The 27,415-nt window shown below is 36.0% G+C and overlaps 1 protein-coding gene across 6 annotated transcripts in view; it reads left to right on the forward strand.

Annotated features, from left to right (window-relative positions):
- The first annotated feature begins 3,648 nt into the window (after window positions 1-3,648).
- The window catches only part of LOC125670491 (serine palmitoyltransferase 2-like), a 34,692-nt gene continuing 10,925 nt past the window's right edge, over window positions 3,649-27,415 (forward strand). For 4 of the 6 annotated variants that reach the window (XR_008802359.1, XM_048905694.2, XM_048905697.2 and 1 more), the window contains exons 1-9: window positions 5,958-6,225; window positions 9,703-10,224; window positions 12,356-12,510; window positions 14,307-14,452; window positions 14,813-14,937; window positions 16,599-16,692; window positions 18,951-19,056; window positions 19,509-19,728; window positions 24,232-24,358. Coding sequence is in view for 5 of the 6 variants with exons in the window: in XM_048905694.2 (XP_048761651.2) it covers window positions 9,742-10,224; window positions 12,356-12,510; window positions 14,307-14,452; window positions 14,813-14,937; window positions 16,599-16,692; window positions 18,951-19,056; window positions 19,509-19,728; window positions 24,232-24,358 (1,456 nt within the window). In the remaining variant the exon portion in view is untranslated. Of the gene's footprint in view, window positions 4,105-5,957; window positions 6,226-9,702; window positions 10,225-12,355; window positions 12,511-14,306; window positions 14,453-14,812; window positions 14,938-16,598; window positions 16,693-18,950; window positions 19,057-19,508; window positions 19,729-24,231; window positions 24,367-27,415 lie in introns of those variants that run through there. The other 2 variants (XM_048905696.2, XM_056162508.1) reach the window with 2 other exon arrangements.

The following is a 27,415-nucleotide window of genomic DNA, read 5'->3' on the forward strand; positions in this document are numbered from 1 at the left end:
TCTATGGTATATACAATGTACATGGTACTGAGAGATAAATACACTTTAAGCATCTTTCTGACACTAGATAATGGTTTGTTAAAACAATATTTTCAGAATAAACAAATGTCAAATTGAAATTTATCTTTGTATTATTTCCGCTTTAAAACATACCACTACGAAATAAACAGAAGGTTTTGAAAGAGTCAACCATATATTCATTTAAAGAGATTGACAAAAGGCGATCACAACCTATCTTGAAAATCAGTATTGGAATCACACAAGAATTCGAAATATGTATTTGCATTAAACAAATCAGCATCTAACCACAGCTACATAATAGTTATTTATTAAGAAACTTATTATTAAAATTGTACATCCCCCCTGGTCCCGTGGGGATCCGGGTTAGAATACCCGGTAGGTCCTCAGTATCCCTTGCTTGTTGTAAGAGGCGACTAAATGGGGCGGTCCTTCGGACGAGACCGCATGCAACCTAGAACCCGTGTTACAGCAGGTGTGGCACGATAAAGACCCCCCCCCCCCCCCCCTGCTCAAAGGCCGTAATTCGCGTATAAGGAATGAATATACCTGGTATGTGCATTCGACCGATATACTGTCATACTGGTCAGGTGTAAACTTACAATTTTTATTGATTCATAGACAAATAATGGTTTTATGGGATTCCTTTTTTGTCAGTTCTTCAGTGACAGTCTTCTGAACTCCAGGGACAGATTCTGGACTAACAGAAGCTATTGTTCCATCTCATTGTCGGTAAATTCGTCATCTTTATATCACTCAAATGCACTCATTTCTTTTGTAAAATGAAACCAACACCACGGGGAACACTTGACCTTGAGAAAAAGAAAAACAGGCGTCTTCCTCTCACCATCCTAGCCGCATTAGTACTCTTTTTATCTTTCCCACGAGGTTCTGATGGTTGAACAAGCATACAACAGACATACACTCAGAAACACTGCACCACACCATAATATAGTGGAATATTACGTGTATCACGTTTGATCATCCTGGCCTTATTAGCACTGTTTCTATTTTGTTTTTGCCTACAAAATTTCCCATGCAAATTAACTGATACATGTTCATCTGTAAACTCATTTAAAGTATTCAAAGTACGTTTGCACACATGCTCTCGTTTTTTCTCGTTGGTGTGTACCAAGTTTGACTATCCTAGCTTTATAAGTAGTTTTTGTTTGTTTTTATTTAACCCACACGGTCCTGACAGACGGAAAGACATACAGACACACTGCGCTATACCTTAATACAACCCCTCTATGACGGACGCATTAAAAGATGTCTGTTCACACAGCACTGTCCACTTCCAGTTAATCTCGGATGAGAGTTGACTCGGCTGAATAAATGGACTGGCGCCTTCACCGAATCTTGGAGCAGTCCTTCATAATTCACGTCTGAAAATTTACATTCGCTTCGGTCGAATCTAACAGTTAATGTGCGCCTAGGTGGCACTGCTCTTCGCTTCAAATAAGTTAGTTAACTATTAAACCAACTCTGCATCACTATTAATGTTCCATTACTTACCGTCTAATAAACTATCACTAAATTTTCCTTTTAGATAATGACTTCCATGGCGCAATATTATCTCCCGAAATTGAAGAGTTTCTATAGTTTGTATTTTAGATAAGCGACATACAAGTAGGTTTGTGGAGATACTATGCATCAGTAATTTAATAAAACAGACTACAGGAACTCTTCAATTTGAGGTGATAAAATATTGTCCCATGGAAGTCATCATTTGAACGAAAAACAATCTAACTAAAATTAGATTGTTTGATCCGCTCACATATGTGCTACACAAGTGTGTAGCGATATACGTGAGCAGATCAAAGGATAAATGTGTAGCGATATACGTGAGCGTATCAAACCGGATAAGTGTAGCGGTATACGTGAGCGGATCAAAGGATAAGTGTGTAGCGATATACGTGAGCGGATCAAAGGATAAGTGTGTGGCGATATACGTGAGCGGATCAAAGGATAAGTGTGTAGCGGTATACGTGAGCGGATCAAAGGATAAGTGTGTAGCGATATACGTGAGCGGATCAAAGGATAAGTGTGTAGCTATATACGTGAGCGGATCAAAGGATAAGTGTGTAGCGATATACGTGAGCGTATCAAAGGATCTAATCTTAATTAGATTGAACGGAAATTTAGTGATATATTATTTTTTGGAATTTACATACATTAGACGGTAAGTAATGCAGCATTGATAGTGATACAGAGTTGGTTTAATAATCAACTAACTTATTTGAAGCGAACGGCAGTGTCACTAAAGTGCACATTAATTGCTAGATCCGGCAGAAGCTGAACGTAAATTTACAGACATGAATTATGAAGGACTGCTCAGAGATTCGGGGAAGGCTTCAGTCCGAATATTCAACCGACCCAAATTTCAGCCGATCGAGATTACACTTCCAGTAGATGACACAAAAATACATCCTCCTTGTTCATATTTGCTTCAATAACCCTTTTTCTGCCTTTAACTAACTGATTTTGCCTGATCCCTCTTCATTTCACTAATGAATGGTGATATTAAAATTTCACTTTTAAAAAATTGTCACGTTTAACACAAGTTAAACATACCCGTCAACAATCAATAAAATCCTCACAGTACAAGGAAGTAATATGGGATCTTTTTACCGACACTAGTTTGCAAGGTTAAGAAGTCACTATCTATATATAGAGCAGATACATGGAATGAAATAAAACCTAGAAACTTGAGCAGTTATGGCACACATACATACATACACATAGAGAGAGAGAGAGAGAGAATAATTACTTTTCGCATAAAAAGATGCACGAAGACGTCTTCGTGTATCTTCTTTTTTATCTTATTATCTCTCTCTCTGTGTGTGTGTGTGTCTCTCTCTCTCTCTCTGATATTCTACATAGCGCTTTACATGTGTACTGTTAATACAAAACATATCCCACCAGTCAATATAAATAATTATTATTATAGTGTGTTATCCAAACAATTATCACTATAGTACTGTACCAACGGAAGGTCTACCCAATTACCACCTGTGACAGGTGATAAATGTGAGCAATGCTTAGCAATGCAATCTTTCCATACTGCCAAGAAAGTTTTGTATTGTGAATTCTCTGAAAAATTTAGTAGTTCCGAGATATGAACTATCTGAAAAATCAATCTCAGCTTACACGTAGTTGTGCTGCGTTTATTACATGATGATCGTCATTACAGATCCTTGTTAGTTCCTGTAGGGATAAATTGTACCACGTACTTAGTCATTGGAGAGGGATACTATTGTACTGATATGTATGGATGGTTTAATTCAGTATAGTCGCTGCACCTGGAACGAAAATGTCCCTGTCATCCTTCATATCAATTCAGCTAATATGAAATAACGTACAGTGTACTAGAATGGGTTGCTTTGTCCTGCTACTTACTTTAAAAGATTTTAGCGTGAATAAAATCACGTTTTGTTTTGTTTTATAAATCAATTACCACAGCTTTTTGAACAATTTCCATCATCGCAAATTTCATAAAATGAAAACTAAATGTAAAACCTGGTAAAAAGGTTTTGAGGGAATTCAATTATGAGGCAGGAAATCACTATGAAAGCAGTGAGAAAATTTGTCTAGAACGACTTCTCGCCGGCTCCATTGATTCGCATTTTTTTTTTTATCTTTACGTAATGGAAAGTAACACAATATTGACTGAGTTTGAGAACAACATCTGTTGGGGTCAAGCTGTGCGTTAAGGGGAAGGCATTTGTAGAAACCAATTGGCAAGTATTTTTGCTATCAATAAATGTAGAAATTTGATGGTCCTGTCAGTCTTTGAAACCGATGGTTGTTGTACTTATAATCACCCGGGGACCTGTTTTTGTGGTTGTTGCTTCAATATTTTGCAAAATCGGGAAATATATTCCCATTACATGTAAATATCCATTTGCTCCCGCCAATCGCAGCATTTGAATGGCTTCACTGCGAAATCAATACGGCTAGAAGAGTGAGGAGACCTTCTATCATGTGACCCTGTTCTATCGGTGCATAAGGAGATTTTGTTGTCCGCGATGTGAACTGAACACGGAAATTATTGAATATCTGGAGATATTTGCAAATTTCAAAAAGGTCAGTACAAATCGTGTAACAGATTCCAATGGTTGGACATATAGATCTCTGTATGATAAGTGGAAAAATATTTGATTTAAAAAAATCTTACAGCAAATAGAAATGACAGTGATAATTTTAAACTCTTTCGAGACGGAGAATTCGTAGACAACTAATCCATCATCTATACGTCTTTGTAAAAAAGAATGTGCGGATCGATGGACGAGTCAATCTCGGTACAATCTGTTTGCAGTAAAAACAGTCGAATAGTACGTGTTGAATCTAAAGTTATAAAGCAGCTGTGTTAATTAGTCGGGATTCTCGGGAATTAATTAACTCTTGATCTCGGAAAATGTCATTTAATTGGTTGCACTGTCATAGTGGCTTTTCCCTCTCCACACGATAACAGGCATCGTTTTCAGCTCTAAACAGAAGAAATGTTCATTGCATTTTATAATTGGCTTCAGTGTGGTCAGCCAGTCGGGGGATACGTTTATAGATTTTTATCATTTCAACATTCAGAGTATAGAATTTATAGTAAGCACCATCCTTTGAGTCTGTATCTGAAATGAGGGTATTAGTATATCATATGATTTGGTGATGGGAAAGGTAAACGACTTAACGATGTCTCAGGTATAAAAAAAAAAATCATTGAAAAGATCGCAGAGGCTTTTGGTATGGATGAGCGGGAGATCGGGGATTCAAATTTCGTCTCGTATTAGAAGTGGGGATCACTGTCTATCTGACGAGACCTTTTAAAAACGAGGTCCATTGTCTTAGTAAAAGAGTCATGTGTCTTAGGTATTTAATTTACTCCTGTGAACGGTGGTGCAACAATCCTGTATATATCATTATAACAGGGCTGCAACCAATAATAATCAACGCCTTTTTGGGTTCAGACATAGTGCGACACATGTCATTTAATATTATTATAAGTATAGCTCTGGTAATATATTAAATGTATCATGATACAATATCACATTGTAAAATAACAAGTAATTGACAATATTACTTAGATGATTTTGTAAACCATACAATTTCAAGCAAGATAAATCATAATGCAAATAAATCACAATCAAGGGAGACAACTCTTAATAATTACATACGCTCTGGTATACAATTTCCCTCCATAAATATTCATAAAAATAATTATTATTTAAACTAATGTGTCTAATATTCTATGGGAAAAGGCTTTCACATATACATTATGCGCTATTATGTGCATCGACTCTGTTATAAAGTATAGAATCATTTTTCATTAGAATAACTCATTTAATAGGCCCAACTTTTTACAAAATAATCAAATACTCTGATCATAAAACATTGTCTAACTACATGTAAATATATTCACCAACTTACACCTGATAATAGAAGTAATCAATAACCTCAGTAATAAAACTACCTTTCTTTCAATATATAACCATTCTCTTAATTAAACATATCAATTTGACATTTGAAGACAAATATTACCTAGCCGAAAATAAGGAAAAGTCTGTCCAAAGAGGTCCACAAATTTCGGTGTTTTCTCTCTCATTGCAAGACAAAAAAGTGATCAACATTGGCTGTAAGACCACGACGATAAAACTAACGGAAAACGTCATTACAAAACACAACCAATGAAGTCCAAAAACACTATACTTATATATGTCGTAACTAAAGGAATAGAGGAGTGGATCTAGCGATTTAAATTAAACAAAAAATATATATTTATATACACGCTTTATTTGTGAGGCATGTATTTAAAATAAATGAAGTCATCGACCAAAATTACACTATTATTGTATACTAATCATTTAATGTTTCAACCAATGTGGCGGAAGGAAAAGTACCAAAAAATATTAAGCGACATCTTGGTCGAATGATCAGGCCACATTCAGGTGATCACGCGCCGCATGTTATCCTTTAATGCACAATGCGATAACGCATCGCGTGTTATTCCTTTAAAGAGCGTGATCACATAGTGCTGTTCACCATCTAGACGATTTTAGATGTTGAAGTAAACAGTAACAGCGTTGAATTTACCCTTGCCCATAATCATCATCCCCTGTACTCTGTCAGCCTAGCGGACATGTGAGAGAGGCTCTAATGAACAATCAGATCCAGTACAGCTGTGATAATACACACTTATAATTCTGAATAGAAGTAAGTTGTTAATTACTTAATTTAGTATATCATGATAATAAAATAGAAAAATGGTTGGCGTCTGTTTTTTAAACATGTTCAGGCTCCATACAAAATTCAAAATGATGAAGCTTCCGTGCAGAATGGTCGTTCTTCTAGAAATACAAATGTATATAAATGCAATAATGTTATTCAGCAAATTAATTTATTCAAGCACACGTTTAAAGATTAGAATTGTTCTATATTGAATGGGTTGAGGTTTCATCGTCTGAATTTTGAACGCAGTGACTCAGACAATCGGCTGATCTTGCAGATTCTTATTTGAGGCTCCAGACGGGATGAATATTGACGTTTCATCATTACTGATAATTCAAATAACATCTCATCGTAAATGGGGAATACATAGCTCAGATTCTAAACAATTGAAGTAATCGTGTGTCAAAAGTGTTTTATCAGAGGTTAGGCAAATACATGTTTTCTTTGGACCCAAAAAGAAATCCGATAATGTAGTATCGAAAAATTTTAACACTATAATATTTAATTTTTCCAGTCTTGACAACATGAATAGATTAATATGGTTACTCAATTGTGAAAATACTGATGTACTTGTAGCCCTTTGCGATTTGATTAAAGAAGCAATATAAAATGAAACATGTGAAAGTTCAAACCAATATGTTTATACATAATTATGCACTCCTTGTAAACATGACATGTTGACTTAGTACCAATGCACCGTCCCGTGGTATCTTTTGCATTACATTCAATCATATGTACTTGTACTACGTGCCTATTACTATTATTATGTGTCGTTGCATATATTGTTATTATTTTCTTCCTGTGTGCATTTCTAACTGTTTTGCATTAGGATACACGGTGGTACTTACATATATTACATCAAGTAATGTCTCGTGTTATGTACCAGGGCCGTAAATTAACCTTCAATTTGGAGGAGGCAGGAAATTAGGCGGGGGTCTGGGGGCCGCCCAGGCCCCCAGACGCTGAGCACATTTTGTGCACACTGAACACGTTTCGTGCAAAATCCTTGATTCTAGGGCCTTCTAAGATGTTACTTGACTAACTCATTCTAAAAGAAAGATTTGGAATGCTTTTTAAGGGAGGTATCATGTTCTTAGTTATTGGAAACAACATGAATTCTAATGAACTTTAAATTTTAATTTTTTTTTGGCTCAAAAGTTGCTGCCTCCTCCGCCTCCATGTAATTTACGGCCCTGTGTACATTGTCTAAGCTCATACTACTATGTACTTATACTACCTTTACTATTATTACATGTAAAGTTGTTATGTACGTGTATATATATATATATATATATATATATATATATATATTTATTTAATCAATACATGTACATGTATATATATATATATATACATGTATATATTCAATAAATTATTTTTTCTTGGTATCGGGGTAGAATAAAGTAAAAAAATAAAATCCAATGCTCAAACTTTTATCTATAGCGCTTTCGCCTTAAAAAATCTAAAAAATGTTTAAAAATCTACTGACGAGCCCGCAGGGCGAAAGCGCTATAGATAAAAGTTTAAGCATTGGATTTTATTTTTTTACTTTATATATATATATATATATATATATATACATATATATATATATATATATATATATTTCCCTATATGTATTTCTGACTGTTTTGCATTAGGATACACGGTGGTACAGTACTTGCATATAATACAAATAAGTATTATCATGTTCAAATGTCTCATGTATGAACATTGCTCATACTAATAGTGCATATTTATACCCCCCCCCCCCCCGCAACAAGTTGTGGGGGGGGGGGTATACTGGAATCGGGTTGTCCGTCTGTCTGTCTGTCCGTCCGTCCGTCTGTAGATGCAATGGTTTCCGGGCTCTAAAGCATTATCCTTTCCACCTACCGTCACTATATCATGTATATGGACTACCCATGGGATGAAGATGTTCCCTATCGATTTTGGGGTCAAAAGGTCAAAGGTCAAGCGCACTGGACATCGAAGTAGCAATATAGTTTCCGGGCTCTAAAGCGTTATCCTTTCCACCTACAGTCACCATATCATACATATGGACTACCCATGGGATGAAGATGTTCCCTATCGATTTTGGAGTCAAAAGGTCAAAGATCACGCGCACTGGACATCGAAGTAGCAATATGGTTCGGTTTGTCATGCCATTTGTTTTTTACATTCAGAAAAGAGGTAGTTTAAATACCTATTACCAACACCCTTTTTGGAGATTGGGGTAAGCGGGGGGTATTCTTAGTGAGCATTGCTCACAGTACGTCATGTTTACTCTTGTTTTTTTTGGGGGGGGGGGGGGGGGGTAATCGTCATTGCACATTGAAATGTTAACAATCATGTATGCTGTATGCCCGAGAGGGCCCTAATTTGGAAATAAATCATATTCTATTCTATTCTATATCACAAAGCCGATTGGGTATATTCGACTAGTTTCTTTTCTGTGTACATGTGTATCTATGCAATATTCATTATACTCCTGAAGATGTACAGAAACTAGTCTAGTATACTCAATCAGTTTAGTGATATTTTTATCATCATTCTACTACTTGTGTGTGTGTGTGTGGTGGTGGTGGGGGGGGGGGGGGGGTCTATACTTATTACTGGATTATATATATAAAATTAGGTCTATATGGATTCAACAATCCAACAGGCATTAGTTCTGTTTGGCTCGATGTAGACCAAACCAATTTTCTTCATGCATTCGAAGTATTTTACATATTTGATAATATATAGTCAAACAATCCTCTTTATTACATTTAATAACAGTAAAGCATGCTGACTCTTTAAATTTCTCAATTCTATCGATCAGACACTTTTGGGAATTTTTAAAAAAAAAATTTTTTTATAGACTTTACCATTACTTTACAAATCATCCCGCTACAATCTGAAAAACGTCACACACACGTGACTTATTGAATATTTAGCAATAGCTAGCCTAACGATGATGGGTACACATGTATCATGTCAGTTCCGGTTAGCTACAGGTCGAATGTTGTATAGGTTTATGTTTATGAACTATAGAATTTCAATTTACCATCTGTTAGCTAGACTCTACTTTATCCAATTGATACGGTGATTGAACAGATTTCGACGTTTCATTACCTACATTGTGTATATATTCTAAATGCAAGAGACACACCTGGTAGTTGTCTATGATTCACAACTACCCAGGGAGCTGTTGCATCAACATTTACAGATTACAAGAAATGTCTCAATTTTTATCTCTTTTTGCTTTGTTTTACAAAGATCCCTGCATCGTCGACATTCCAGCGCCGGGACATTTAGAAAATTGATAGCCATGTTGTGCGTGCAATCGATCTGGTTAAGATTCGGTCCAGATTTATTTCAATTACTACAACTAGCAAAGACGGAGTCTCTGTATTTCTATCTGTTATAATGCAGGTCTGTTTGATCTTGTATACATATCAAGTAAAATAAAATGAAAAGTAATATATTTTCTTTTTACAGTTTCAGACTACTGTAAGGGGCTTTGAAATCCACAGGAGGATGACCATTAGGGAAATCTATAACTCACGTGTTGAGGACTCCTCCCAAACCGTGCAGGCGTTGGACAATAATACGACGTCAAAAAGAATGTCGGACATTCTCACAGAGTCAATTTTCCCTGGATCCATAGCAGGCCAGGGGACTCGGATTCCCGGCATGATAAATGAAAATAAAATGTTTTATGAGAATGGTATATTAAAAACGAAACCGTCAATGACGACAAAACAGCACACTAATGGACATCGGAGATCACTCTCAGGGACGCCACATGGACGTTCGATTAAGCGAAAAATGGACATGGACTTCCAACATAATAGAAAATGGGGGTCCAAATTTTACGAATCGTTCGAAGATCCGCCCCTGTGGACATCGATAATGACTTACATCAGTTTTCTAATCCTCATACTTGTGGGACATGTTAGAGAGTTTCTGAAGAAAATGGGAATAGGAAGAGTAAAAAACATATCCGAACCTTACATTCCGGTAACTCTCTCTCTCTCTCTCTCTCTCTCTCTCTCTCTCTCTCTCTCTCTCTCCACGTTTTATTGCAAATCCAAATCATGATTAAGTAATTATCATGATCAGGGCCAGTGGATGGATGCTCTTATTCTGTTAATGTAATATAAAGTTAGGGTTCGGTTATTAAAACATCTTCTCAAGAACCATTGGGCCAGAAAAGTTGTTTACACGACAGCTTCCTGACATAGAGTAGATTCAAGTTTATTCAAATCATGCCACCCCACCCCCATGGGAGATCAAAGTTTATATGCAAAATATGTGGGGAAATCTTTAAAAATCTTTTTCTCAAGAATCACTAGGCCGGAGAAGTTGTTGACACCCAAAGCATCCTGGCATAGAGTAGATTCACGTTTGTTGAAGTCATGGCCCTTTGAGTAGGGTGGGGTTACAATAAGGGATATCAAAGATATCATCGACACAGTTTTTTGTTTTCGGTCAAGACGTTCCGACAGCCCAAAAACTGGGTCCGTGTTCTCTACTTCTATCGCAGTTAAATAGATTTGTTTTTGAGAAAATCCTTCAAATGTTGATATAAGTCATATAAATGTGAAAGTTCGTTATCGATAAAAATGTTACTTATTCGTTTAAATTTTCCCTTGTGTTGACTTTCGTCTTAATTTTCCGGGGTTATAGGTCATGCTAAAGTCACGTGATTCGCCACCGTGTATATAAGGATTAGCTTTTATATTTTGTATATATAATTTTTATGGCAAGATCTTTCATTTCATACCATGAACTCTTACTTTGGCTTTCTCCAGAACAGCAAGGTCATGTTAGTTATACTGGTGTTGAGGTATCCAATTTCAGTTTGATTTTGTCGTGACCCTTTCATGCTATGTTGGGGCCTTAATATGGGGCAAAATTTTCATGGGAATAACGTTTGGAAAAACAACTTTTTAAAAATCACAACAGCAGGGCCAAAGTGATTCAGATGAGCTATGTGGCCAATGGGCCTCCTATTTTTTCCCTTTTCTAACCCTCTGTTTTACTTTAATAACTTTAACATTAACTACTACTGCTATTCAATTAATATGCTTTTCGAGTCTACGAATGCAGTCGATTTATATTCTACTTTCTACTGTCCGTGGGGATCTAAGTTTGAATAGGTTCTCGGTACCCCTTGCTTGTCATAGAAGTCGACTAAATGGGGCGGTCCTAAAAAACGATTTCCCGTGTCACAGCAGGTGTGGCACGATTAAGATCCCTCCCTGCTCAAAGGCCGTAAACGTCGATTGATTGATTGGTGTTTTCCGCCACACTCAACAATTTTTCAGTTATCTGGTGGCGCCTAGTTTTTATTGGTGGAAGAACCCAGTTATAATGTACCTGGGAAGAGACCACCGACCTTCCGAAAGTAAACTGGGAAACTTTCTCACTTACCGGCGCGAGCGGGATTCGAACCCGCGCCGACCAGAGGTGAGAGGCTGTGTGATTTTGAGCGCGATGCTCTAACCACTCGGCCAAGGAGGCCCAAGCGTCGAGCACATGCATCAATTTTGCAGCCCTTCACCGGCAATGGTGACGTCTCCATATGAGTGAAAAATTATCTAAAGGGACGTTAAACAATATACAACCAATCAATCAATCAACCACTATCCGTTATCGATATGCTTGTGTTATCTCAGGATTCTCTCTAATCAGGTTTCTTATTAACATTTTTGTTCTATATATGTACAGCATTATAGGTGCGTGGGAAGGTATTCTCTTTAGAGAAGTCGAGAGGCATAGCTTTCATGAAGGCTATGCTTCTCGACTTCTCTAAAGAGAATACGTGGGAAAGAAGCAATGCCAAGGGTGGCTATGTAGGGGGATGGGAAATTTCTGTGGAAACGAGGGGGTTATTTATATTCGGTCTCTCCTATCCTGATATAGAAAATACCGAATATATAGAATAACCCCCTCGATTCCACAGAAATTAGGGGTGGGTGGGGCACAAAAGGTTACATGGACAAATTTTCATTGATTTAAAAAACCGAAAAGGAAAAGTAGAGGGGTGCAGTATTAACCCACTGTTTCATTATTTTCGGATAACAATAAGGGAAGCGAAGATTAATTATATGTACCCTCTGAAAAAAACATGCCACTATCTTCCCAGGGCTTTGTTCCACTGTACCAAACCTGGGAGAGTTTTTATCACTGGTACATCTTCAGAAGAGGAAAAGACACTTTGTATCGGACCATCTGCAGTGTTCCCGGGGCAGAAATGGACGTTATGGACCGCGTGACTGATGATCATTACTGGACATTCCGGTAATAGCCATGAATTGAATTTTTATACTTTGGTATATACCCCTATACCTGTCAATACGCTCTAAACCATCATTTAGTACATTGTCAAGTTTCAACAGTTAAATGCTGCAATTCATCCATTGAATAAAAATTGTTCATTTCACAGTTTAAGAAATTTGAAAATACATGAGGTTGTGAACTGCTTCTAGTCAGCATAAGTTAGCGCATCATTAAAAATACCAACGTGAAGTGTGATCGCAGTTCATATCCTCATGTAATTTCAAAAATGAAGTATGTTATCATTATTATACATAATTTTTAATGTTTACATTCTACTTTCATGTCTGTCGAAATTCCCAGCCGTCAAAATAGACGTATATTACAAGTATAATATTCAAGTAGTTTTGTAAAAATTGATATTTTGAAAATACACGAGGTTTAGAACTGCGTCCAGTCGGCATAAGTTAGTGCATCATGAATCGTATGTCGGCGCGAGGCGTCACAGTTCGTACCCACGTGTAATTTTGAAAATAAAGTTTATTTTCTACTTTCATGTCAGCCGCAATTCCCAGCCGCGTTCAAATAGTCGAACTATTTTAATCGAGTAGCTCTGTATTCATACATTCTTTACAACTGCAGCGCGTTCATAAGGAAATGCTTATTGTTACCATTTGTAAAGATATCAAAGCCAAAAACTTTTGGAATGTAAATAAGGACGATCAATAATAAAACAATAATAAAACAACAAAAAGAGGTAAAAGAAATACAGAAGAAAATATCAGTAACATAAAATTCATTGTTTTCTTGTTGAATATAAAATTTATTTCACTCTAGAGACAGGATATATATATATATATATAACAGTAAGCGCCGAGCATAGGTCTAAATCTGAAGCCTTCCCCGGTCTTGGTGACGTCTCCATGAGTGATAAATTCTCAAGAGAGACGTTAAACAAGATAAAATCAATATGGGTCTCTCTCTCTCTCTCTCTCTCTCTCTCTCTCTCTCTCTATATATATATATATTATATATTAATTAATTGATTTTCACATGTATCGTTTAGATCCTAGGGGTAAACGTAAGGTTGGGTGTTATAATTGTTTGTTTGTGCTTTATATTAAATATTCTATACAATTGCATCGAGAGATCCACTCTCCTTATAAAATATCTTAAACACTGAATGACACAGCGACTGTGTGGGATTGCATCAGTGTGTATAAGTAGCGCTTTAGGAGCATAACAAAGCTTCCTTTCCAGGGAAGTTGTTGTGGCCGAGTGGACTTACGCACTGGTTTGACAGTCGTGCTAGGCGGTGGGTGCCGTACGTCGCTGGTTCGACCCCAGGCTGGGGCGAAAATTTTCAGTACCTAGTTGTGATTATTTAGTGCTTTATATATCCAAAAGGTCTGAAGAGTTTTTTAAAAATGAAAACGCTTACGTTTTACAACGTGTTGTCATATTTTATTTAATATTTTACCTATTGATTACCGGACACAGAGGCAATTTTTCACATTTGGATATATATATATATATATATATATATATAAACATTAGATATTCTCTGTGTTATTTAGCATCAAGGTATCTTTATTTCTTTTCACGAGGTAAAGGCAGTAAAAGGACCTGGGACTAATGGTACAATTTTATTATGGATGCAAAATAGATTGAATCAGTCTCTGCCCAGGGGTATATGTGATTATACATACCATACAACCGTACCAACTTGTAATGTCTCAAGATGAGAGAAAAATTAACGATACAAAATTACCCTATTTTAAATACAATAGTGTCTTTCAGTAAATGATATTTTTTTCTAGGTATACGGGAACGAGTACGAGAACCATTAATTTTGGATCCTATAATTATCTGGGATTTTCTCAGAACAGTGGACCTTGCGCAGAAGCGGTGGAGCTGACAGTTAATGATCTAGGGAATTCGATTTGTGCCAGCAGACAAGAATTAGGTCTGTAATTGACCGGAAGACAAACATGAGCACAAAATAGAATTATATTCAAGCACAAGCAAATATGTGCAAACTTAATTCCTGTCTAATATATTCCGTTTTAGAATTTTCTCCCAAAATATTAGGCTAACATTCTCTCTACTTTTAGCGGGTTAAAGCTACAAATTGATCAATATTACATGCACAAGAATGCTATGGTAGCTTATTATATTGCTTTTCTTTTCTTAAAGGAAATGTATGTCGTTAATTCATATGTATTTCTGATGGAGTTTTGTCATTGTCGATCTCTTTGTAAGAGACACGTCACAAATTTCTCTGAGGCACTAAAAATGGTAGATTGAAATTTCATTGATTTTTAAGGCTACCTTCAGATCCACAAAGAATTAGATGAGCTAGTTGCTGACTACCTGGGTGTGGAGGCTGCCATTACGGTGCCCATGGGGTTCGCTACTAACTCCATGAACATGCCGGCACTCGTGGGCAAGGTAAACAAATAGATTTACAGAGTTTAGTCACGTCCTATGCTTATTAGTTGTGATATATTGCTGTTTACACAATTTCAATGACATTGTTTATTGACATTTACACAAAAATCACTAATATTTAGGAGGTCGGTCATCCTATCCTAACCATACGTTATAATATATGTACAGCTCTATAAGGATGTTTACGCCTCTTCATTTAGAAAACATATTTTGTTGATTTAAAAAAAATATTTTGTACATAGTTTGAAGAGCATATCCAGTATTTTTTCTTCAAGAAATTGTTAATTCGCGTTTGATATTACAGTATGTATTAGCGCCTTCCATGATGTAGTCACGTGGATAAAAGTGGGAGTGGCACGGTCCCTATAACGTCCCTCCCCCCCTTTGGACATTTTTTTGCTAGTGGAAGTGTTACATGTAGATTTTATATAATGTCATCGAAAACCAGAGTCGATTTTTCCCCCTTTCTTTTTTATTTATTCTTTACATATAATCATTATCATTTAGATTTTACGTAATGATAAAAAATCATTCTAGTTGCCAACACAAATATGCATCGCTATGTCTAACGTCATAGGAAATTTAATCTTTAATTGATTCTGTGCACTTTTAAGATAAAAAGCGCTATTGAATCGATTTCGTGGTAACAAATTAAAGACGTCTTGACGAAATGTACTTTTAGCTTGCCTTGAAGACTAGGTTTTGCTTGTTGTTGTTTTTTTTGTTGTTTTTTTTTTATTTAACGTTGTACATCAGGTTTAGTACTTATTGGTTCACAGATGTGTAAAGTAGCAGAGGTAAATTCTTCTTGCATTGCAAAAAATAGAATATTCCAGATTGTATGGACGGAACTTATTAGCAGGTTTACTGATGCAAAGCTTTCTACTCAGCAAATTCGATTAACAAATTATCAATTGATGTGCATTTTATTCTGCTGAAGCGACTGTGGGTCCCGATAGTCATTACACGTGAAAAACAGAAATTGTGATACAGGAAAAACGATCCCGTTAAAAACACGCTAACTTAGATTCCATCAAATCTAGATGTAAAACAGAAACACACCGGGATGCTACGACAGAATGACAGTAAACTGATATCCTCTTTGAAAAAAATAATATCGAATTCGCCAAATATATCAAATTTATGGTAGTATATGATATTGCATTGACACGAACTGGTCTAACTAACGTTCATAAGCACATAATCAATAATCGTGTTATTTTTGCTAAACATGTCAGCTATGGACTATATGAACATCTGGGATTAATGATTATAAATGTATACAATTTAGTGATATTTTTTGTAGGAGTGTATGTCTTTTGTTATTTTGCCAATAAGATTTCAATTATTTTCCCAGTTAAATGTGAAACATTAATTTATTCTGGCGTCATCAAATAATTCATTGTGTCAGATATCAAACTTTCTTGAGTATATTTCACATGCTTCTAGGAGGAAAAAACTGTTCCATTTCTATATCTTTAGAAGTCACCATGAATTATAAGCGTCTAGTAGTCATCGAAATCGTTATAACTATAATGTATATAACACAGGAGTAGATACTTCCTTGTATAAATTGCAGTTACCCAATTACATTATGCACATGTGAAAGATACATGAAAGATGCATGCGTTGTTGATAACCGTCATTGTTTTCATTTCCAGGGCTGTCTTATTCTGAGTGATGAGCTGAATCACGCCTCTTTGATCCTGGGATGTAGACTGTCTGGGGCTCAAATCAGGACCTTCAAACACAACTGTAATAGTGTACTTAAGTCTCTTAATGCTTTAATACTGAATTCAGACGGCGGAGGAGGGGGGGGGGGGTGTCAAACTATCCCTATGATATCCGTCTCTCTTCGTGATATGACCATACCAAATTAGAAGTTCGTTTTGCGTATATAAGCAATCTGATTAAAATCAGATCTTTTCTGCTCGCCCCGATATTCTACGCTGGATCTGATTTTAATCAGATTGACACTTAAGCTGAGGATGTGAGCTGAAATCAATGATAGTTTGACAAGGTTAAGGTCACTGCCTGGCTTAAAATTGTCTTTGTATGAAACAAACGTTACGTATGACCATCAGCCAAGGTCAATTAGAAAATGTCTTTTTCAAACGGATTATACATGTGTTTAGTTTCGTAGCCATATTAAATTGTAATGTAGGAAATGCAGAATCTCATATTTGATACAGAGGTTGTTTGTGACCAAATGTGTGTTTAGATCAAAACCAAGGTCATTTCTAAAAGGTCAATGACGCCAGTATTATTTCTTTGAGCTTCGACTTTGTAAACCGTGGACTGTAGAAACTTATACATGTACATAAAAAAAAAAGATGCATATATCCAGATGATTTGCCATAATCAGTAATCGGGTCCTTTAGTGAAAGATTAAGGTTACTAGAATGGAGAATTTTTAACAGAACAGAGAGATTTTAAATGCATACATTTAAGTCTAAATGCAAGAACTGTGGTTTCAGCGGATGAATGTCGAAAATTATATCAATTTACTGGTACCTGTTTCTGGTGATTATAGTTCATCAGTAGAAAGAAATTCTTTACAAAATCTTATATTCTGGTGTGTTTTTCGGAGAAAATCAAGTTTACATGACATTTATTCTCGGGATGCATATAAAATTTCGAAAGCCCTTTGGGATCAAATATACGTATTGGAACATTGCAATCATGAGATTAAACGTATATTTTTTAAAATCGTAATTACGAGATGTTGAGTATATTTTTGAAAATACATGAGAGTGTGAACTGCAGCCTTGATCCCACCACTGATATGTTCAGGGTTACGTGTCCGCCGCACTCTTTATTTTGTATTGTTTATAGGAGTTATGAGATTGATCACTGTTCGTTATCTTCACGCCTTTTATGAAAAAGTATGCCGGCGTGAAGCGTTGCGGTTCATACCCTCATGCATTTTCAAAAATGAAATTTATGTCTTGTATTTACATTCTACTTTCATTTCTGTGTTATGTCTTGTATTTACATTCTACTTTCATTTCTGTGGTAATTCCCAGCCGTTAGAATAGACGTACTATGGTATATTTATAAAGATGCACTGCTCACAACTGTAACACATTCAGGAAGTGGCTATCATTACCATTTATACAGATATCAAAGACAAAAACATGGGAAATGTAATTATTTAAGTCGTAACCAAATTAAGGTTATTAATGGGATTTTATTTAGAGAGGGATAGTATTTTAAGGAATTAAAATTTATATGCAAAATTGTTTACTGTCTAATAATAATTAAAGGAACGTACATTTTAAGTTCCCGAGATCAAAGATAGCAGACATAATATTTTTGATTTGTCTGTTTATTCGTTAGTCATTTTAATTTTGGCCATTATGACTAAGAATAACGTGGCGAATTGCTATAAAAAGTCAGAATATGAGACTGTTTATTAGTCCAGTTTAAGGTGAAGGTCACAGGACTAAGCGCTATAAATGTCATTTCTGGTCTGAAATGTATGAATGTTATTTATTTTTATTTTCGAAACTCATTTACAGTATTTCTGAGTTGAAAAAGTCAAAAATTAAAATTCATTTTCCCTGAAACTGACTGCTAATGTAAAAAGTTGACGATAACGAAGTTTGGCCATTTGAAAGAAAACTTAATGGGATATCTATGCGTTTATTGTAATATACATGTATTAATGATTTATCACTAAAATAGGTATAGTTTTTATCTCATCTATTTTATCTCATTTTATCCCAAAACAAAAGTAACTACCCAGTTTGAAATCCACCCAATCCGAAAATTAGTTATAGATCCACCTCTGTATTATTGCAATCATTACGAATTCTATATATACATGTATCTACTTTAATGTACATTGTATATCGTATTTACGATTCTTTCTTTTGCGTCCCGATGTATTCGTATTGCCCGTAATTTGTTTTAAATATACATCGTACGTGTATCAAAATATATGCAAAAATTATGTCACATTGAAAAAATCCACTGATGATATTTTGATAAGAAATTTGAATTAATTTCAGGTATGGAGGACCTAGAAAAAAAATTACGAGAAGCAATTATTGACCAACAACCAAGAACACACAGGAAGTGGGATAAGATACTGATAGTCGTTGAAGGAATCTATAGGTGTGTTCAACAACCCTAGGTTACAATTACTGTCTTTAGCATGATTTATTCCAAGTACCAGAGAGCGTGTAACTTTGATACAAATGATATGTACTTGTATAAAATATATAGGGATACTGTATATGTAGTAAAATACTCGCTGATCAAGAATTATTCCATTAACGATTTCTCACAGATTGATTGAATATTGTTTAATGTTCCTCTCGAGAATATTTCACTCATATGAAGACGTCACCACTGCCGGTGAAGGGCTGCAAAATTTAGGTCTATGCTCCGCGCTTATGGCCGCTGAGTAGGGAGGGATCTTTATCGTACCACACCTGCTGTGACACGGGACCTCGATTTTTGTGGTCTCATCCGAAGGACTGCTCACAGAAATTATGTTTAAAATCTGTATGCTGAACGTGGACAGCAAGCTACACATCTAAATTGTACATACATCTTTTATTTAGCATGGAAGGTACCATAGTAAAATTGCCTGACGTAGTTAGGTTAAAAAGGAAATACAAAGCCTTTGTTTACCTGGACGAAGCCCACAGTATAGGTGCTATTGGTTCCCACGGAAAGGGTGTGGTGGATTATTTTGGGATGGATCCCAAAGACATCGATATCATGATGGGGACGTTTACCAAGAGTTTTGGTGCTGTTGGTGGTTACATCGGCGGATCCAAGGTATTTATCAAGGTTGCTCGACATACAAACCAAACGATTATTATGATATATTTAAAAGATGTGTAAGTAATTTAGATATTAAAATTTTAAAATACGATGATTGATATTTACGTCTGTTGATGTCACGTGCACAACAAACCCTTTACTTCAAAAGGTGCATATCGTCATAGACGCAGTTGTGACGTCACTAAAGCGTTTCCTTGAAAGAAGAAATATGAAGAATTTAGGTCATTTTTATGTTTGAAATGTTCTAAAACCTTGTAAAATCTGTAAATATAGGTGAATCCTATATAGTATGGCATGTCAAACGTTGCAATATTTGATCTTTTCCATTTGTATTGTATAATTTTCCATTTGTATTCTATATTTTCCATTTGCATTGTATAATTTTTCATTTGTATTGTATCCAGGGATTATTTATTTTGATTTGTTACGAAGGATTTCATTAGTTAACGTCACTGATGTACCACATCTGTAGACGTGCTTAGCACACAGGGCCGTAGCAATGACGGTTCTTTATCGTGCCAATGCCTGTGCAGCGATACGGAATATCTGTTTTTAAGGTCATTACGGAAAGACCCGTGATTCTCACTTTTAAATGCCGAGTGTTTGGCAAAGGAGCAATCACTGTCTTTGTTTATGTCTTAGGTTTGATGCGGCAATGACAGTAACGGTTCTCGAACTCACGACCTCTCGCCCACAAACCAAGCGATATATTACTGAGCTACCGCGATCAGGTCCATGCAGGACTAGTTATTTTTAAAAATACGTAGCTAGCTCTAGTAATGGCGACCCCCCCCCCCCCCCCCGATCATTTTTATACGCCCGTCTTAATACGGGACGTATTATGGTATGGCGTTCATGTCCGTCCGTCTGTTAGCTTTTTCGTGTCCAACCCGTAACTTAAATACTACAAGGCCTAGAATCATCAAACTTTGTCTGTAGATACATCTTGGGTAGAAGGTGTGTCGCACATTAAAACCAGGTTACTGTGACTTTTCATTAAGAAGATATGGCCATATATGGCAAAAACTTGTCCGGCTCATAACTTGAAAACTATTACACCTAGAATCACCAAAATTGGTCAACTAATGCATCTTAGGTAGAAGGTGTGTCGCATCCTACTTTAAGGTCACTGTGACATTTAATTAAGGTGATATAAAAAAAATGTTTTAATGGGTACAATCTATACTGTTAACAATATGTGACGGGCGTATCATGTGCCGTGACGGTGCACTTTATTTAAAAATAGAACTCTCCAGAAAAACATGCACATTTTTATTTAGTCAGAATTCAGTAGATTCGGGGGACTTAATTCGGCCCTTGGGTCCCCACCAATTGTTAACATGCATCGAGTTTGGCTTGTTACAACTATTCAATGGAGTTATCGTTTATCGAATTTGGTAATGCACGAAATGTTGAAGAGGTAAAGTTCAGGAGCCACGTTTTGCAGGAATGTACCGTATTTGCTAAGTGTAATGTGGTAACCCCAACCCCCCAATTAATTGATCGCTTTTATGCGTCTAATGTGATCAGCATATTCAAACTAGTCTCCTATTTAACCACTGCCTGATCTAGATAATTCTGAACGAAAGGATGCAGTAAACTGCTGGATGTCTGGGGACTGTCTTAAGATCCCTAGTGAGTCCAGTGCAAAGCCTCGGCGGAGGGGGTGGGGTCTTACAGGGGGAGGGCGAAGTCAGTGGCGGATTTAAGAGGGGCGCACCCCCCCCCCCCCCCATTTTTAAATTTAAGGTAAATCTTGGTATCTTGTTTAGAAAAATGTATTAAAAGATAAAAGAAGCAATAATTTCTTCCATTCCCGGAGAAATAAATGACAAAATCTTTTGATTTCTTGAATTACTTTATTGAGAGAACTTAATTTTTCCAGAAACCCTTAAAATTTGCGTCATTTTACTAATTTTATTTTATTAAAAATTACATATTTCAAGCCCTCTAAAATCTGTAAAATCCAGGAGCTTTCGGGGGCTTCGCCCCCTGGACCCACTGGGGGGCGCCTTGACCCCCTGCCTCATAAAGTGGCGCCCCCGTAACCACAATTCCTGGATCCGCCCCTGGAACAAGTGCGTTTTGACAAAATAAATGGGGGGGGGGGGGGTCTCCCGGCGCAAGATTCCACATTGCTAGCTACATGTATGTTCAACAAGTCCTTATATGGAACCGATCGCGGTAGTTCAGTGATATACCCTTTGGTTCGTAACCGTGAGGTCGCATGTTCGAGTTCTACTCGTGTCATGGCTGCATCAAACCAGTTAATACTTTCCCATACGCATTGCTATCTAAAAGTGAGAATCACAGATCTTTCGGATAATGTGACTTTAAAAGCAGACATCCCGTGTTGCGACAGGCGTTGACACGTTAAAATAAACCCTCTGCTACGCCACTGTGCGCGTACATGTAGCATAGTAAGTCTATTTGTGGTACGTCACGGCTAAATATGAGTGGGACCTAAACTAATGAAATCCTTCGTAATAAATCAAAATAAACAATCCCTCGGATGCAATACAAATGAAAGATTTTGCAATGCAAATGGAAATTATACAATGCAAACGAAAAATATATATAATACAAATGGAAAATATGGAATACAAATGGAAAATTATACAATACAAATGGAAAATATAGAATACAAATGGAAAAATATACAATACAAATGGAAATTATACAATGCAAATGAAAAATTATACAATGCAAATGGAAAATATAGAATACAAATGGAAAATTATACAGCACAAATGGAAAAGATCAAATATTGCAACGTTTGACATGCCATAATATAGATTTGGGGGAAGGTATTACTTTGAATCACGCCATGGTTATCACGTGTTCCAAACTATCGAGCACTTCATCCACCCCCAACAAGTTAAAGGGAAAGGCAACCTTAACCACATTATTGATTTTATGAATAAAGTATTACTTACTGATATCGTAAATGACAGTCTTTGATAACAAAAATCTTAAATCAATATTAATCTATCATTAATTCATTATTTTAAATTACCCGCCGCTTAGAGAGGGACCATTGAAGTTTAATTTATGACGTTACACCGTCGGTTCTGGTTTATTTCATCATAAATCATAAATATGACAAGTCACGAACAGTTAAGTTTGGAGCGGTATAGATTTGAGCCCGTTCTTTCGCAAGAAGAAATTGAGAAAATATTCAGTCAAGTTGCAGACCATGCAGACGATACACATTTCTTCATACAAATGTCTCGAACTTCAACTTGTCAATTACACAAATGATGGATCCACAGTTTACATAAGTCTTTTGTTTTCTGATGACTTGGTTAGGTCGGGAATTTCGAGGGCGAAAAAACTTTTCACATCTCCCCTTCGCATTAGTGCAATTAACAGCTTAACAGGTATGCAGCAACCTATTTTTTTCGTAAAATCTACCACAGGATCTTAAAATCTCATCAAAACCGGAACAGACGGTGTGACGTCAAAGTCATTGATTTTTGTTGTCTTGAAAACAAAAGAGTTCCACATCATGGCAGCCTCTATAAATGGCGGGAATTTAAATTTTTAACGTTTTCAAATTACATGTAGTATCTAGGCCGTATATCAACAGAATAGTATGACAATTTTTTATCATATAATTAATCTTATCATTTATCATGTAAAATGTTTTTGGGTTGCTTTCCTCTTTAAGATATTTTAAAGGCATAGGAATACAAATATGAATAACTCTGTTGCGGATCAAACCCATTCCCCAAGTTGGAAATCCGCAGTAAAGTAGCCAGTAATCCACTAATTTCTATTGACGGAATAGATTGTTCAATGCATGCAATAACTCATCCGCCTCTCTGTGACTTTCAGAATTTTTCTGGTTTTAAGAATCGAAATCGTTTCGTTGATTTATGAACAATGAAGTATTATTATCAAAAACAGCCAAACTTCGGACAATGCTAGGATTGGATTTCTAGATCTGTCTTTCAATTTTGGCAGAAAAATTTACGGCTATACAATTATTAAATGCTGGAGTGTGTAATTCCAATGAGAAAAACGTAGATATAAATCCCAATATGCAAAAACACCCATACTGTCTGGGGAGTCTCCTCTTGTGCGTTAAACTGCTTCATTTGTGAACAATGTCTGCGTCAGCATCGCAATCCCAAAGGCAACACAGAATTAATCAAAATGATCTCTGCTGCTGAATCTTTTCTACACAATCAGATCCTACTACCGAAGAAGTTGTACTAATTTTTTGGAACAATATTAACTGGCTTGGGAAAATCAGGAGAAAGAGCTGCAAAATAAATCAATGACAACGGACCATCATCCAGAAATAGGTTTTATTTTGCAAATGTATTTGCATTTGGCAAGACCTTTATGCCATACGATATTGACTTTGTTTGGTAACTGGCAATCTTCTAATTACCAAAGAAAAAAATGGTATCTATAGTTTGTAGTCATGATCGCTTAATATAATGGAATTAAAATCAGTGATTACAACATGCACATTTCTGTCTGTTTCAGCGACTGATAAATCATCTCCGCTTGAATTCACATTCCTCCATCTACTCCAGCACCATGGCACCTAGCATCGTACAGCAGGTGATCTCTTCCATGAAGATCATACTGGGCCGGGATAACACGAGAGACGGTAAAATAGTATGTTTGTGAACTACACTGTATACAACCAAGAACCACACCTCATGCTGAAAGCAATCCCAGCTGTCATTTTGGTGTCGACATTTTTTGTTGTTGCAAATTTGTGATTTGCTATTTCAATGACAGAAAAAATAAGGGTTTTAAACTTTTATTATTGACTTTTGTGTTAGAAAACCTAGCCAGAAGCTCTAACTGAAGCAAAATCACATAATTGTCTTCCCGTACATAGATTTATTTCTATGTAGGTCTAATGCTATCTATTCAATAGAACCGAAATCTTGATTTTGATAAAATCTTAAACTTTAATAGTTTTAATTTTATCAATGACTATGGTTAAAGTTACATACAAACTATCGAAATAGCACATTTTTACAACAAAATAAAATGTTCAGATCTAGAGTTAATATAGCTTTAATATTCAAAGATTTTTAAGGATAGGGCTAAGGCAGGACACTGATTGAAATAAATCATATTAGAAAATCCTCATCGTAACAGCGATCTAATTTACGTATATCTGCAGACCTATAGCTCTCTGGGACAATATTGGGACAGAAGACCAGAGAGCTACAGATAGCCAGTGACTTCTATACCCATATAATACTCAGTGGCTATGTGAACTAATATCCCCCTCCCCCACAAATATTCTAGTTAAATATTTGGGGTGAAATCATCCCAGTTCGGTTAAATGATAATTACTTAGATAAGTTTGAATATTGAATTAAACGAACGTCTTTCATTAGTCCGGTCCTCATCCTAACCACTCTGTTATTGCACTTCGCTATTAGACCTAATGTTGAGAACGGGGACCAGGCTTGGCTTTCATAACATACCACGATTTACTTTTCAATCTTCAAGAGCTTATTTTCCGTTTAGAGGAATTACACATTCTTAATTTTATATTAATTATTCGTCTTTATGATTAATGAAGATTGAATACACACCTCGTATAGGATATTATGAACAAATACAAAAATCAAGGGGGTTCGAATTGACTGGTTACCTAACATGACTATGTTCAACAAACGAAAGTATTTGAAGCTGTGAGTTTTCGGGTCGTAAGGAGCTTTGATGGATATTTGAAAGTATGTTTGACCCCAAGTGTAGTGGGGAAGTATGTTAGGATTGATCGATTGTATCCTGCTTAACGTCTCTCTCGAGAATTGTTCACTCATATGGAGACGGCTTCAAATTTAGGCCTATGTTCGGCGCTTACGGCCATTGAGCAGTGAGGGTTCTTTAGCGTGCCACACCTACTGTGACACGGGACCACCATTTTTAAGGTCATCTCCGAGGACCTGTGACATTCAAACCTGATGCCGAGCGTTTGATGATGGAACTGTCTGTCGCGGCCGGGATTCGAACCCCAGCTTTCCGCATGTGGAGCGAATGCTCTAACCTCTAGGCCACCGCGGCGGTCAAATATGTCAGGAATTTTTAGACATAAAATTTTTGAGAATGTAAGAATACAGCATTATAAGGCTTCAACTGTGCACATTTTTATCTGCGCCGTAAATTGTCAGTTTTTATAAGGGGTGGATCTGTAACTCTTTGATCTGTCCCAATATTTCCCCCTGAGAGCTACAGATCTGCGACTAATTTATGTATGACTTTACAATCTTACAAAAAATTTTAATCTTTAAAAATAGAGAGAAAATGAAAGTGACACTTTAATCTTCTTATTCATAGGAACTATCAAAAACGTTTCTAAAATTTGATAAATAACAGAAATTGTCTTTTTGCACGCAAACCTTAAAATTCTTCTTGAGAAAATTTGGGCAATTCAAAGTTATTCAGTATATTTTGTTTCTTGCTGTGTGAGAAATTAATATTTTATTAAACACACTGATCATATACTTTTATGTGGTCATCTAAAAAAAGATATAAATATTTAAAGCATATGATACATTTCAGGTTGATCCCAAAGACTACAAACTTTTAAAATTGTTAAAAAGACTATACTTGTGAGAGAAAAAATATTCATTGACACCATTTCAAGAGTCTATCATAAAAATGGCGGAGATCTCGTTAGTCTAAGAATCACGGGTCGTTCGGATTAGGAGTCTATGTTTGTCCTACTCTTAATTTTATGTTCTTTACAGGATTTATATGAGACCACTGTTCCTCATTTTCATCGTTTAATTTATGACCTTAAAAAGAGAGGTCCCGTTTGCCCGATAAAGAACCCTTACTGTTACTACGGTTCTGAGCGCTAAGCATAGGTATAAATTTGTAGTACTCCACTTACAACTGGTGACGTCTCAGTAGGAGTGAAATATTCTCGAAGGGACGTAAAACAAACAAACCAATTTTGTGGTAGGTTGTGACGTCATAGCTGTTAAGGTATTCAATGTATAATGACCATATCTCATATCTAATAAATGGATGGTGGAATATCTGCAATCATGGTATCATTTTGAAGGGTTCATCAAATGAAAATAATCCACCACAGGAATTTTTTAATTTATTTCACCTAGAATTTAACATTGAAGTATATGGGAAAAGCATGTTTTATTACAATATTTTAAAAACAAATTTTATTTTCATACTAATCTCTTGGTAGAAAGTTACATACACTTTCTTTTTATGAAAATATGAAACAAAATTAATCATTGACCACACACATTTTTAGAAAATTAGATTTTTCTTATTTTTACAAAGGGCAGACAACTCTTCCAAAAAAGTCTTAAGTGCAAAAAGGTCAGCTTCTAGTCATTTATCAGTCATGTGAATTTCATCTGCTTCACTTTCATCATTATTTAACAATAAACTTTTATGTTGATCCAAATCCTTCAAATTTGTTCATTATCCTTTCATTATACATACATGTATACTGAAAGGCTCTGGCGTCAATCAAGCATGAAGATATCATTGGATTGATGCAATCATTCGCTGGATGTGCATGTGTGGATGAGATTAAAAGGCTAGAATTAAATTTTTCCAAGGCATCATCAGTTTTGGTATCATTGAAGTTTTGCTCACTTTATTGTGTAAACACACAGATATAGATATAGCTCTCTCTCTCTCTCTCTCTCTCTCTCTCTCTCTCTCT

Source organism: Ostrea edulis, chromosome 4 (assembly GCF_947568905.1).
Source record: "Ostrea edulis chromosome 4, xbOstEdul1.1, whole genome shotgun sequence".
Classification (NCBI taxonomy): Eukaryota; Metazoa; Mollusca; class Bivalvia; order Ostreida; family Ostreidae; genus Ostrea; species Ostrea edulis.